The sequence below is a fragment of the Giraffa tippelskirchi genome, chromosome 4 (assembly GCF_054371585.1).
Source record: "Giraffa tippelskirchi isolate mGirTip1 chromosome 4, T2T-mGirTip1v1.2.pri, whole genome shotgun sequence".
NCBI lineage: Eukaryota > Metazoa > Chordata > Mammalia > Artiodactyla > Giraffidae > Giraffa > Giraffa tippelskirchi.
Genome location: NC_137278.1, coordinates 148,311,048 through 148,326,507, shown reverse-complemented (window position 1 = coordinate 148,326,507; position 15,460 = coordinate 148,311,048). Strand labels below are relative to the sequence as shown.

The 15,460-nt window shown below is 36.9% G+C and overlaps 1 protein-coding gene across 6 annotated transcripts in view; it reads left to right on the top strand.

The window, feature by feature from the left end:
• The window catches only part of LEMD3 (LEM domain containing 3), a 91,919-nt gene that overhangs the window by 62,514 nt on the left and 13,945 nt on the right, over positions 1–15,460 (top strand). For 2 of the 6 annotated variants that reach the window (XM_081588847.1, XM_081588846.1), the window contains exons 10-13: positions 5,311–5,392; positions 7,462–7,567; positions 7,665–7,743; positions 7,962–9,720. In XM_081588847.1, coding sequence (XP_081444973.1) covers positions 5,311–5,392; positions 7,462–7,567; positions 7,665–7,743; positions 7,962–8,125 — 431 coding nt within the window. In that variant the 3' untranslated portion in view covers positions 8,126–9,720. Of the gene's footprint in view, positions 1–5,310; positions 5,393–7,461; positions 7,568–7,664; positions 7,744–7,961; positions 9,721–11,980; positions 13,404–15,460 lie in introns of those variants that run through there. The other 4 variants (XR_014081878.1, XM_081588848.1, XR_014081879.1 and 1 more) reach the window with 4 other exon arrangements.

Sequence of the window (15,460 nt, the reverse complement as noted above, 5' to 3'; positions counted from 1 at the left end):
TTCCTGCTTCATGTATTTGGGGACTCCAAAATCTCTGATTCTTCAGTGCACATTCTTTCTCCAGTTCTTTAGCCTTTCTTTTATCTTTACTTCTTTTCCTGTCCATCTTAGTTTCCTTGGTCCATCTTTTTAGTCACTCTCTTGCTAGTACCCTTATGTCATCACCTGTCCTTAATCTTACCCTGGTAAATTCCAACCAAGGATGGAACTGTTTATCTCTGCTTGTCTATATGCTAATGACTGAGCATAGCAAGGAATGTTCATAACCACTTGGCAGACTAGCACCTTTATAAATAATTAACTGCAATTAGGTTGTCAGTAGTGCTTGCCTTTCTTGTTCTTACCATTTTTTGCTAGTCAGTTCGATTTCCTATTCTACTCAATAGCTGTTTTAGATCTCGTCTCCTCCTTTCAAACCTTTGCTCTTCTCCGTCTTGTTGTTCTCAGTTGATGACTCAAATAGAAGCAGTCAGATTGTACCTGCCTCAAATTTCCACTACTAAATCCATAGAATTACCAGAATCTGTTCTCATCCTGGTAGCTCAGATGGTAAAGAATCTGTCTGCAGTGTGGGAGACCTGGGTTTGATCCTTGGGTTGGGAAGATTCCCTGGAGAAGTAACTGGAGCCCACTCCAGTATTGTTTCCTGGAGAATTCCATGGACGAAGGATTCTGGCAGGCTAGAGTCCATGGGGTTGCAAAGAGTCAGACATGACTGAGCGACTAACACACATACATGCTAATCCTCACCACTTGTTGCAATCAAGGAGCTATCTCACTTAACAAGGACCCAGCCCTTCTCTTTAGAGGATCCCTCTGGATCCTCATTAGAGGATCCCTCTAGTCTTCTCAAGTGTCTTCCCTTGCTGTGTTTTAAATTCCTGCCTCTCCTGGATCTTTTCATCAGCACTTAAACATATTGTGTAGTCTCATCTTTAAAACACATTGTTGCACTATACATTGTCCTATAGCTGCCACCTTGTGTCTCTACCTACATATAGCCAAATAGCATTAATCAATTTACTATCTTTACTTTTTCACCTCCCATTTATTCTTTAGCTGACTTCAAGCTGTTATCCATCCCCATCATTTCAAAGAAATAGCTCTCAGACTTTGATGTTGGTAATTTCAATGGACATTTTTCTTTCTTGTCCTTAATTTACTTAGCAATATTCCCAATTGAGCCTGCCTTGGTACTTTCTTGTTTTGTGGTTGCCACTTTTTTCTGGTTTTCATCCTACTTCAGTTCAGTTCAATCGCTCAGTCCTGTCCGACTCTTTGCGACCCCATGAACTGCAGCACACCAGGCCTCCCTGTCCATCACTAAGTCCCGGAGTTTACCCAAACTCATGTCCATCGAGTTGGTGATGCCATCCAACCATCTCATCCTCTGTTGTCCCCTTCTCCTCCTGTCCTCATTCTTTCCCAGCATCAGTTCAGTTCAGTTACTCAGTTGTGTCCGACTCTTTGCAACCCCATGAATTGCAACACGCCAGGCCTCTCTGTCCATCACCAGCTCCCAGAGTCTACCCAAACCCATGTCCATCAAGTTGGTGATGCCATCCAACCGTCTCATCCTCTGTCGTCCCCTTCTCCTCCCGCCCCCAATCCTACCCAGCATTAGGGTCTTTTCCAATGAGTCAGCTCTTCGCATGAGGTGGCCAAAGTATTGGAGTTTCAGCTTCAACATCAGTCCTTCCAATGAACACCCAGGATTGATCTCCTTTAGGATGGATTGATTGAATCTCCTTGCAGTCCAAGGGACTCTCAAGAGTCTTCTCCAACACCGCAGTTCAAAAGCATCAATTCTTCGGCACTCAGCTTTCTTCACCGTCCAACTCTCCCATCCATACATGACCACTGGAAAAACCATAGCCTTGACTAGACGGACTTTTGTTGGCAAAGTAATGTCTCTGATTTTAAATATGCTATCGAGGTTGGCCATAACCTTCCTTCCAAGGAGTAAGCGTCTTTTAATTTCATGGCTGCAATCACCATCAGCAGTGATTTTGGAGCCCAAAAAAATAAAGTCTGACACTGTTTTCACTGTTTCCCCATCTATTTCCCATGAAGTGATGGGATCAGATGCCATGATCTTAGTTTTCTGAATGTTGAGCTTTAAGCCAACTTTTTCACTCTCTCAATTTGGAAGCAGTCTGTTATTCCATGTCCAGTTCTAACTGTTGCTTCCTGACCTGCACACAGGTTTCTCAAAAGACAGGTCAGATGGTCTGGTATTCCCATCTCTTTCAGAATTGTCCACAGTTTATTGTGATCCACACAGTCAAAGGCTTTGGCATAGTCAATAAAGCAGAAATAGTTGTTTTTCTGGAACTCTCTTGCTTTTTCGATGATCCAGCAGATGTTGGCAATTTGATCTCTGGTTCCTCTGCCTGTTCTAAAACCAGCTTGAACATCTGGGGAAGTTCACGGTTCATGTATTGCTGAAGGCTAGCTTGGAGAATTTTGAGCATTACTTTACGAGCATGTGAGATGAGTACAACTGTGCGGTAGTTTGAGCATTCTTTGGCAATGCCTTTCTTTGGGATTGAAATGAAAACTGACTTTTTCCAGTCCTGTGGCCACTGCTGAATTTCCAAATTTGCTGTAGTTTGAGCATTCTTTGGCATTGCCTTTCTTTGGGATTGGAATGAAAACTGACTTTTTCCAGTCCTGTGGCCACTGCTGAGTTTTCCAAATTTGCTGGCCTATTGAGTGCAGCACTTTCACAGCATCATCTTTCAGGATTTGAAATAGCTCAACTGGAATTCCATCACCTCCACTAGCTTTGTTCGTAGTGATGCTTCCTAAGGCCCACTTGACTTCCCCCAGGATGTCTGGCTCTAGGTGAGTGATCATACCATCGTGATTATCTGGGTCGTGAAGATCTTTTTTGTACAGTTCTTCTGTGTATTCTTGCCACTTCTTCTTAATATCCTCTGCTTCTGTTAGGTCCCTACTATTTCTGTCCTTTATTGAGCCCATCTTTGCATGAAATATTCCCTTGGTATCTCTCATTTTCTTGAAGAGATCTCTAGTCTTTCCCATTCTATTGTTTTCCTCTAGTTCTTTGCATTGATCACTGAGGAAGGCTTTCTTATCTCTCCTTACTATTCTTTGGAACTCTGCATTCAAATGGGTATATCTTTCCTTTTCTCCTTTGCTGTTCACTTCCCTTCTTTTCCCAGCTATTTGTAAGGCTTCCTCAGACAGCCATTTTGCTTTTTTGCATTTCTTTTTCTTGGGGATGGTCTTGATTCCTGTTTTCTGTACAATGTCACGAACCTCCATCCATAGTTCATCAGGCATTCTGTCTATCAGATCTAGTCCCTTAAATCTATTTCTCACTTCCACTGTATAGTCACAAGGGATTTGATTTAGGTCATACCTGAATAGTCTAGTAGTTTTCTCCACTTTCTTCAGTATCAGTCTGAATTTGGCAATAAGGAGTCCATGATCTGAGCCACAGTCTGCTCCTGGTCTTGTTTTTGCTAACTGTATAGAGCTTCTCCATTTCTGGCTGCAAAGAATATAATGAATCTGATTTCAGTGTCAACCATCTGGTGATGTCCATGTGTAGAGTCTTCTCTTGTGTTTTTGGAAGAGGGTGTTTGCTATGACCAGTGCATTCTCTTGGCAGAACTCTATTAGCCTTTGCGCTGGTTCATTCTGTACTCCAAGGCCAAATTTGCCTGTTACTCCAGGTGTTTCTTGACTTCCTACTTTTGCATTCCAGTCCCCTATAATGAAAAGGACATCTTTTTGGGGTGTTAGTTCTAGAGGGTCTTGTAGGTCTTCATAGAACCGTTCAACTTCAGCTTCTTCAGTGTTACTGATTAGGGCATAGACTTGGATTACCATGATATTGAATGATTTGCCTTGGAAACGAACAGAGATCATTCTGTCATTTTTGAGATTGCATCCACGTACTGCATTTGGGACTGTTTTGTTGACTATGATGACTACTCCATTTCTTCTAAGGAATTCCTGCCCACAGTAGTAGATACAATGATCATCCTTCTTCTTACCATTTCTTAAACTTCTTTTCCAGAATTTCCTGGACCTCTAAATATTGAAATTTTTCCAGGCCATCTTTTATCTTCTCCTGGTCTTCTCAAATGATCTTATGCAGCAACTTCATTTGCTATATATATATGTTAAAAACTTTCAGTTTTATATCATGCACTAAGTCTTCTGTTCTGACTTTCTGATTTTTATACCCAGCTGTGTAGTTGTCTTCTCTACCAAGAAGCGCCAGATTTTCAACACATGCACGAACATGATGTCATCTCTCTCCAAACTGACCTCTCCTCCAGTGTCCTGTTTAATTAATGGTACCTTCCCCTCTTCACTTGGTTCTGTCAAAAGGCTGGGAGTCATCTTAATCTCGCCCTTAGTCCCTACATGTGCAATCATTCAACAAGTCATGTCAAATCTATTCCATAATGTCCTGATTCTGTCCACTTATTTTCATCTTCATCGTTGACCGGGCTTATCCACATTACTGTCAGCTCCCTCTTGGACAACATAATAACCTCTAACTGGTCTCCTTGCATTCATTTTTACTTTCATCCATTTTCCACATAACAGTCTATTTAAAAATTTTAAGAGATCCCATCTTACTATTCCTGTCCTTAAAACGTTGGAGTGGATTCCCATTGCTCTTATGGTAATGTCCAAGTGCTTTAATGTGGCTTACATAGTCCTCCATAATCCAACATCATCTTCATGTTTATCTTTCTGTTGTTCCAGCTCTCGTCACGGTGGCTGTCTTTTAGTTATTTGAATATATCAAGTTCCTTCTTGCCTTGGGCTTTGTATAAGCTGTCACCTTTGCTTTAGATGTCCTTTACACCTCTCTTTATTCTGCCTATGTTTATTTATTCTTTAGGTTTCAGCGTAAATATTTTTTTTTCTTTTTTAATTGAAAGATAATTGCTTTACAGAGTTTTGTGGTTTTCTGTTATACATCAACAAGTATCAACCGTAGGTACACCCTCTTCAGTGTTATCTGATATTCACAGATGGGCTTAAGTATGTTGACAGCTTTCTATACCCTTCTTTCTTAGAATTTGCCACAGTTATCATTTCTTTGGTCATACTGTTTTTCATCTGTCTCCCTCACTGTAAAGTGTGAGATCAGTGACTCTGTGTCTGTCTTGTGACTGTGTCTGTCTTATTCACCTTGATCCAAGGATCTAGCTCTTAGTAAAAGCATGCAATGAATATTTTTTGAATAAACTGAGTGATTGAATACCTTTCAATAAAATGGAACAGTGGAAAATAGTAAAACTAATTTGTTTTTTATAGCATTTCATTTAGATAGAAGAAATTCACCACCAAATAGTTTGACGCCGTGTCTGAAGATTCGAAATATGTTTGATCCAGTTATGTAAGTATTATGACAAAAGGTACATGCAATTTTTTAAATATTTGGCTGAAAAATACATGATACTCTTATAATGCTGTGTCTATAATTGAAAAATCTCTTTTACTTCTTAACTACCAAAATGTTACGTTTTTCCCAATTCTACTTTCTAAATTTGAAACAAAGTTTTCCCAAAAGACACAGGTGTATAATGATTTGAAAAACTTTTTTAAATCTTTGTATTTACTGTGAATCCCTATAGAAGACAGATGCTTGAATAAGATTGATCTCCTAAAAGAGATCAATCTTGGGTGTTCATTGGAAGGTCTGATGTTGAAGCTGAAACTCCAATACTTTGGGCACCTCATGTGAAGGGTTGACTCATTGGAAAAAACCCTAATGCTGGGTAGGATTGGGGGCGGGAGGAGAAGGGGACGACAGAGGATGAGATGGTTGGATGGCATCACTGACTCGATGGACATGGGTTTGGGTAGACTCCGGGAGTTGGTGATGGACAGAGAGGCCTGGCGTGCTGCAATTCATGGGGTCGCAAAGAGTCGGACACGACTGAGCGACTGAACTGAACTGAACTGAATAAGATTAATGACAGATATGATAAACAACAGTATCCTTTATTAAATGTGTGTCATGTTTGCCACCACTGTTTGCCTCTGTAGGCAATATAAATAAAAATATCTGCTGTCTTAAAATTTCCAAACCCTTATTATAAAAACTTTTCTACAAAAGATGTACATACCATCCTTTCTATAAGATTTGTCTACCTGTCATTGCAATATTTGAGGAACTTTTATGTCCATCTACCATTTGAGAAACTTTTCTATGTAATTGCATGTGCATTCCAGAAAATAGTATAGTCAAAAGTTATTTCTTTAAAATCTATAATATTTTACATATAAGCTGTAACAATCTTTAGAATTTGCTTCCTAGAGGTGACTGCTTATCAGTCCAGTTTGACTGCTTATCCAGTCAAATTCTGTTTTTTACAAAAAGCTGATAGTGGAAATTGTATTATATATAAAATATGCATAATTCCCATCTGATAACTCATTTATTTCAAGAAGTAGTTGATATGGTAGACTAACAGCGAAATTGTTAATGTGACAAAGCACTGTCAGCATACAGACATAGACACACACCCGCTTCATTTTGCAGAGGTAGAAACAACAGTCTAGTGATCCCTCTATGGGAGTCGTACCTCACACCTTAGAGATTAGGAGATCTATGCCAGTCCAGTATTTATTACCTGAGATGAAAATTTATGATTTGAAGTGTAATGGCCTTTTCCTCTACCCCACCATCTGTATCTCACAAGAAAGACAAAGGTATGTTACTATAGCAGAACCTCTTTCATAATAGTAAAGTGACTTATTTTTGCAAAATGTTTGTCCTATGTGAAGTTTCTAATATTTTGGGGAAAAAACAGCTCAGAATATAATATTTACTAAGAGTTTTCCTTAAGTTAGGAATTTGAAAATGTCATTAAAAAATAATACTTAACTTTTACAAGTTTACATTGAAGTGTTTATTAACACTTGTTTAGATAGAAAAGAGAAATGACTGTGAGTGCATAGGATTTTAAACATAAAATTGAAAACACATTTACCTTGCTATGGTAGGCTGATCCTTCAGTGCCTCAGCTTGTACATTCTTACACTGCCAAGTGAGAACATAGCTGGGACTTCTGAATGCTAACATTTTAAAATCTACCTACTGCTAGTAACAAGCATTTATATACTATTAGTTTTTTTTTTTTTTTTTTTTACAATATATGGTTTTTAAGCTGTCCTGATTCTAGTTAGATATATGGTGATGCAAAGAACCCATCTGCCAGTGCAGGAGACATAAGAAGACACAGTCAATCCCTGGGTCAGAAAGATCCCCTGGAGGAGGGCATGGCAATCCACTCCAGTATTCTTGCCTGGAGAATCCCATGGACAGAGGAGCCTGCCAGGCTACAGTCCATGGGGTTGCAGAGTCGGACACAACTGAAGCAACTTAGCACACACTCATTGAAGAGACTTCTTTCTGAGTAGGAATATGGCTGTTGATTTTTGTTTTCATTAATTTTTTAGGGAAATAGGGGATCAGTGGCATTTGGCAATTCAAGAAGCGATTTTAGAAAAATGCAGTGATAATGATGGCATTGTTCACATTGCAGTAGACAAGAACTCTCGTGAGGTAAAGTAACTTTCACTATTGATTTCTACATTTGAATTGTTGCTGCTAAACTAAGACTTTCTTTCTTCCTTTTTGTTTTCTTTTTAAAATATTACAGGGTTGTGTATATGTTAAATGTCTGTCTCCAGAATATGCTGGGAAAGCTTTTAAGGCATTGCATGGCTCTTGGTTTGATGGTAAGAAATTTGAATACTACAAACATTTTGAAAAGATAAATTATGGCTTACTGTTAAATTCTACGAGATTTTAAATTAAAGAATCTTAGGTTATCATTTGTAGGGTAATAATTTTAGGTTATTTTATTTGTGTTCATTTATCTTTTACCACAGTTTGTTTTCTATTAATATTGAGCACATTCTTACAGATCTAAAATATTATTTTTATCTTACAACAGGGAAATTGGTTACAGTAAAATATTTACGACTAGATAGATATCACCATCGCTTTCCCCAGGCTCTTACTTGCAACACTCCCTTGAAGCCATCAAATAAACATATGAACTCTATGTCTCATCTTCGTCTTCGGACTGGCCTAGCCAATTCTCAAGGAGGTTCCTGAAAAGACTTTCTTCCACTCCTAAGACTGTTCTTTACAGTAGGAAATTCCTGTTTGGCTTCCTGTCTCCCTTTTTAAATGCTTTTTGTATGTAATATTTTTATTGAATACAGCTCTATTTGAACGTTCCAGAAATCTTAAGTTTCCAAAGGGACTTAGCAGTGAGGCAGCAATGCTGAGTAGATAGAGTAATTGTTTTGTTCAATTTTTGGAGTTCAGTTAAGCCAATGCACTTAAAAGTTTTGCATGAGGAACCATTGACCTTATTAAGCATTTTCAGATGTAATGGTTGTATTTTTGCACCAAGAAGTGTTTGAATAACGACACAAAAGCATGGGAAAAGACTTCTTGTTTTTCTATAATTCCCTGTAAACTGATATGAATTTTTGTATACAGTCACCTAAATAGTTCCTTACAGGCTAATGTGGTAAAACTGTTAATTTCCCAGTTTAACCTTAGGTTTCTATTGCTTGTAAGAGATTCATTTGCTGCAGCTGGAATATGGGAAAATCAATTTGGGTTTAGTGGTTACATAAAAGTGTAAGTGGGTGTACATGTACTTAAACTGGCTTTTGTATATATGTATAAATGCTGGTGATGGCCAAAGTAGTCTGTTTTGTGAGGATGTCTGCATTAAAGCAGTAAAATAAGCTTCCTATTTTATTCATAATCTAATGTGTGTATATATATATATATGTGTATATATGTGTGTTTGTATATATATATATGTGTATGTGTATATGTGTATATATACACACACATATATACATATGGCTGTACTATCATACCGATCAAACAGCCAAACACCTGGAAGTATTAGATAGAAGTTTAAAATAACTTTTATAGGTTTTATATAAAAATGTCTGAGTATGATTTTGTGTGAAAGTTCCAATATCAGTTGTAATAGATGCAAATTTATGTGAGCAATAAAAAAGCAATTGGCAGGTATTGGGGAAGTATTTTGTGAAAAGCTGTATTTATTATAAATACTAGGGCTATGACATAGTACCATTGGGATTAAGTCATTTTCCCAATCTATTTATAATTTAATGAAATGTTAGCTTCCCTGTTGTATGTCAAGTTTAAAGCAGGGCACATTGTCGCAGCAAAATGTGTATTTGAAAAATTCCGTTTGCAATTTTGGGTCATGAAAGTTCGCAGTATATTAAATGCACGAGTGATGGTCACTTTGTGCCTGGGTATTTACTTTGTTTCAGTAAAGTTACTTTATTATGGTTTATGATTTCAGATTAAAATAGTTATGGAGCAAAGTTTACTTGTAATGTAGTAATTGGCTTTTTAAAAATAACCTGTTGATATATCATTGTCAGTCCAAATGAATATGTGAAATAGCTGAAACTGTACCAATTCTGATTTTGTTTAAAGCTCAGTTTGCTTTTATTTAAAATTGTATATGTGTTAGGTTTGCAGCATGAACTTGCACAGTTAATGCACGTTTCCTGGTTAAGTAAACATGATGCACACTGTTCTGTAACAGAAAACCTTATTGTGCCTTACCTATGTGCTTTTGTGGGCACCATGTTTATGAAGAATAAAAAATGATTTGTTATCTGAAGAGAATAAATTTTAAATTCTCAGTTTATGTCTCAGATGCTAACGTGTGAAAATATAAATATATATATAATATATAAAATAACCAATCTTTCTGTATTTTATGTGCATCACAGTGATTTATCTGAGCTTAGTGACCCTATCTTGTGACCTGTTACAAGAGTGAATGTAAAAAAATAGTTGTGGCATTTTAAGAGGTCGCCTTTTGATGCATATGCATCTTTTTCTTGCTTCTAAAACATATTCCATGTAAGCATTGTACACTTATTATTGTAATATATACTATGATGCAGCTTATTTTACCTGAAACTGTTAAGCCGACCAAGATCCCTCCCTGCAAGACAGATGGGAATGTGTATAATAACTAGATATTTGAGAAGTTCTGAAGTTTGATGTAATCTGTTACTTGTCCTGTTTAAAAAAAGGAAAAAAATTCTAATTAAAAATTTATTAGGTTTTTTTTTAATGTGTCTTGGCTTTTAAAAAAAAACTTTTAAAGTGCTCTGTGTCTTTATTTTATTTTTTTAACCAGTGAAAGTAGATCCCTTTATTTTTAATCTTTTTGGGTATTTGTAAATATGCATATGCTATAAAAGTGGATGAAAGTTAATTTTCTTTATGAAAATATCTTTGTCTAACTTTCAAGTGTTTGGCTCAAAGTGGGGCAAGAATATAGATCAGATAGCACTGCTTAGTTTAGCTAAACATTTTTTCATAGCAAGACTTGCTCAAAAAAGGAAGCCATTCTTTCACACATTCTGGCTCAGATGCCTTATCATAAATAAACAGTTTGTGGTCTTGCTGCTTTGAGTAGCATTGGTTTAGATTTTTAGATAGTTTAATCAAGTAAAAAGAAGACTTAGTTGGTAGAGTTTTATTGATTGCTAACAAATATCAGGCACTGTTACTTGTTAGGAGTGCAAAGATGAAAAAGACATGACACAATCTTCAAGATGGTCATAATCTAGAGGAAGAACATAGACAGCTTACTTAAAAGGTAGTGTTGAAAATATAATCAGAGAAGAAAGCAGAATAAATTCTGGGAGTATAGAGAGGTACCTTATGCATCTTAGTAGATGGAGAAGATACCAGGACAGATGAAGTATTAATAACATTAGACACTTTTTAATTAGTATAGATACAGTGATAAGTCTCTTTTCCCCTGAGCTCTCAGGGAAGCTTCTATTCTTGTGATGAGCTCATAAAAATTAATGTGTGGAACCTGAGTTACTACAAAATCCATTTTCATGCTCATTGGTCTGCAGATTCTTGAATGTCCTGTGAATATTGAAGCCTGTTATTGAACTTTGTTATATTTTCTTTGTGTGCTGTTCACTGTTCGGATGACAAGTTGTAATTTCCAAGTGAACAATGTCTTGAAGTATCATATGCCAGAACATTTCCTTTAATCAGATTGACCTTACAATTTTCATTCCTTGCTCCTGGTGACATAACGTTACTATAGGTCACCTATGTGGTGGCTTCACCCTTTTTCCCTAGACTTATCTCATCAAGTCACTTCTTTAGATGACTCAACAAAGAATGCTAAATCAAGCAGAATTTTGGCAGCCACTCTTTTGGAAAGGATGTTCAAGAACAGGTATTTAATTGAAAATTAGAAACCATTAGTTGTGGTCTAAAGAAACTGTCCATAATACTCATTCTACTGGTCTAGTGAGCATGACTAGCTACTCCCTTTAAGTCTCACTGGAGAAACTTTATGACTAGAAATACATCCTGATGGTAGATTTCTATACCTAAGAACCTCTGCTTGGGGCAGCAGGATAGACTCATTTTGTTGATTCTTAGACTTTAAAATCAGTAGAACCTGAGTACTTTAGGTTTGCTGTTTGTTGCATGGGTGGACATTGGAGACCTACACATGCTCCTTAAAATTGGAAAGAAGGCCATCTAGGTATAGAAAGATCCGTATAGTGAAAGCTATGGTTTTTCCAGTAGTCATGTATGGATGTGAGAGTTGGACCGTAAAGAAGACTGAGTGCCGAAGAATTGATGCTTTTGAACTGTGGTGTTGGGGAAGACTCTTCCTTGGACTGCAAGAAGATCAAACCAGTCAATCCTAAAGGAAATCAGCCCTGAATATTCAACAACAATGATTATATATCACTCTTTATTATACATCATTATACAACAAATTCAAAATTTATTTGGCTTAGGAATTTTACTAAAAAGATAGCTGGCCCAGAGATAAGAAAGCAGCAACTAAAAGAGGCAAAAATTGTTCAATTTTTTAAATTATAGTTGATTTACATCATTGTGTTTCAGGTGTACAGCAAAATGATTCAGTTATACAAACCAGTCAATCCTAAAGGAAATAATTCCTGAATATTCATTGGAAGGACTGATGCTGAAGCTGAAGCTCCAATACTTTGGCTACCTGATGCAAAGAGTCAACTCATTGGAAAAGACCCTTATGCTGGGAAAGATCGAAGGCAGGAGGAGAAGGGGGCGACAGAGGATGAAATGGTTGGATGGCATCACTGACTCAATGGACATGAATTTGAGCAAACTCTGGGAAATGGTGAAAGGGAAGCCTGGCATGCTGCATTCCATGGGATCGCAGAGTCGGACACAACTGAGCAACTGAACAAGTCACAGAGAACACATGAAAAAGATTGAGGAGAAACAACCTAGTGCATGTGTAAACTACACACAGTTTCTCACGGTTGAATTACCGAGTGCAAGACAATATATAGAGACATGAAAGGTAGGTGATGATCAGTTCATGGAACACGTAGGTTATATTCTGAATTTGGATGAAGGTTGTTGAAGGGAGATCAGGTGAGGATTTGTTGGGCTGAAAAATGGAGAAGGGATTTGAAAAATATCCAAGAGAGAAAATGGGAAGGACTTAATTAATTGGATATTGAGAGAGAAATTGATGTCCAATTTTCTAATATAGGACTTCTAATCCAATATTTGGAGAATAGGTGATTAAGTGAGAAATTGGATGGGAAAGATGATTTATTGAATTTTTGGATATGTTGAAATTGGGATGCCTATGGAATATCCAGGTAGATATCCCTGGTAGGTGATGAGATTTTCAATTCTGAGGTGTTCTGAGAAAAATCTGAGCTGGAGGTACATACAATTTGGGAGTTAAAACCACAGAGGTGAATTAGATGACTCAGAGAGAGAGAGTCCCTATAAAGACAGAAATTTAGTTTAATCACAATTCTGCCATATATAGCTATTTGACCCTTCTGTGTTGGGGTGAGATATTAAAATTCTGAAACAAATTAAGAGGGTCGAATTTGAAGAGGTCTTTGAATGGGGTGATGTTGAAAGAGAAATTTGGTATGACTCATATTTCGAGCTTGGGCAACTGGTTAGATGGTGTTGACATTCCCTAATTATGAATGGGGATGGGGGGAGGGGAGCTGGATGCTAGTCGGGATACTAGGTAAGACTCAGCAGAATTGCAAGAGTTAGGCTAAATAGTCCTTCTGACTTTTCTTTTTCTAGTGTAGGATATTGTTGGAGGAAAGGTGATAGGGACAATCTATCACCCCTTTTTTGAGACTCTCTCCAAAAAATAGAACTGTTAACTTCCACAAGGTTCTAGCATTGTCTATGATTGTCTAAGATTGATTGGAAATTTTCCTGATTGTAGAAAATGAGATGTTGAATATATCTGTAAACCTATGACTATTGAAAGAAGGAATAAATACAAAAGCTGGTTTTTAAATAGGATTGTTTGTAAATGGTTTGCCACGCACTCATGACCAGGAACTCGTTTGTTGCTTTATATTGTACCCTTATAAAGCCTTTGTAAGCTAGTCAGGTTTTATAGGGCTGGAAACCATTTTTTTCCCTTGGTGACTTCGTTTCTCCTTTTGATTTATTGAGTTAATTAAAAAACGTAACTTGAAAGGGCAGTTTTAGTTTAATAGTTCCAAGTGCTACAATACTTCCTTTTACTTAAAAATTAGTGTGGATATTTTGGCATTTCAGTAACTTTATTTACTACTGAGTAATAGCTAAAGCTCAAGTTGGCCTGTCTTTCTCTAGACCAGTGCTGTACAATACTTAATGTAATGTCAGCCATGTATAATTTTAAAATTTCTGATGGCCACGTTGTAGAAATTAAACAGGTGAGATTAATCTTAATACATTTTATTTAACCTTATATATCCAGGATATTATGATCTCAATATGTAACAAAAGATTTTATTAATGATTTTTTACATGCTTTGACATCTAGAATATAGATTACGTTTACAGCTAGGGTGACCCTGTGTTGTATGACTTACAGTACTAAAACTTGTACAGATGGTCACCTTATTTATAGCCTATCTTTCAGATGCTACATTTTCACTGAAAATGTTTGATCTATATTTAGGTTTCATAAAATCTGCAGTTTGAAAAGTTGATTCATACACCCATTTTCTTCCAAATAGACTTAAAAATGTTCCTATAACCAAATCAGGTATCAGTTGTTAAATTTACATTAATTCAAATTAAAAACTTCAGTTCTTCAGTTGTCCCAGCCACATTCTAAGTGCTCAGTAGCTACATGTAGCCAGTGATTACCACGTTGACAGTGCCAGTTTAGACAACCTGTACGTTTCTAGCTAAATCCTAGTACTCATCCAGCCACTGTGCTACAGCTAAACTGCACTGCTTGCCCTTCCCCTTTATACTTAACTTTTGCTTGATTCTGGCTTTACTGGCATTGTTGCTATTCTTTTTGCCTGAAACATGCTTCATTTCCTTCTTCTATATACGCAAATGTTGCTCCTCTTCCAGGAAGTGTTATTGATTGCCCTTGGGTTGGAACTAATTTCTATCATGTGCATTCCTGAAGTATTTGATTTAACTTGTCTTATGTTTTTGGCAGTTTCTGTCTTGTGTTCTAGTATTCATTAGTCTGTTCTAGTTTGGCTTCTGTCCTTATTACCCTCTGAAATCACTCTTTAGAGATCACCACAAACTTCCTTTTGCCGAATTCTAGAGTCATTTCTATGTCCTCACCTTTCTTGAACTCAGCACCATGTAATACAGCTGACCATTACCTCCCATTTTACTTAAAAATTTTTATTACAAAGTAATTCACACATACTAGAATATATATGAAAGCTTCCCTGGTGGCTCAGATGGTAAAGAATCTGCCTGCAATGCAGGAGATGTGGGTTCGATCCCTGGATTGGGAAGGTCTCTTGGAGAAGGAAATGGCTACCCACTCCAGTATTCTTGCCTGGGAAATCCTCATGGACAGAGGAGCCTGGCAGGCTCCAGTCCATGGGGTCACAAAGAGTCAGACATGACCAAGTGACTTAACACTTTGACTTTCACTTAGGAAGTGTATATTTTACTTACATTTTGAAGTACAACATCATTTAAAAAATAGAACATTAACTTTGAAGTGCCTCAGTGTCTTTGATGCTTCTCTTTCTTTCCTAACTTCCAGATGACAACTATCTGAATTTTGTATCAATAAATCTTTATTTTTCATTATAATTTTACCACATGTTTTTGTGTTTCTATAAGTACAGCATTTCCTGCTTTTGGCTTTTCTGTGAATAGAATCAAATTATATGTATACTTTAGTGACTTTTTTTGCTCAACTTCGTTTTTGAGATTCATCTGTATAGATGCATGTAGCTATCACTCATCATCATGGCTATATAGTATTCTATTACAAAATGCATACCATGATTTATCCATTCAACTGTGGACGTTTAGATTATTTTTAGTTTTTTTATTATTATAAGCAAAGTAGTTATGAACATTTCTTCTTGGACA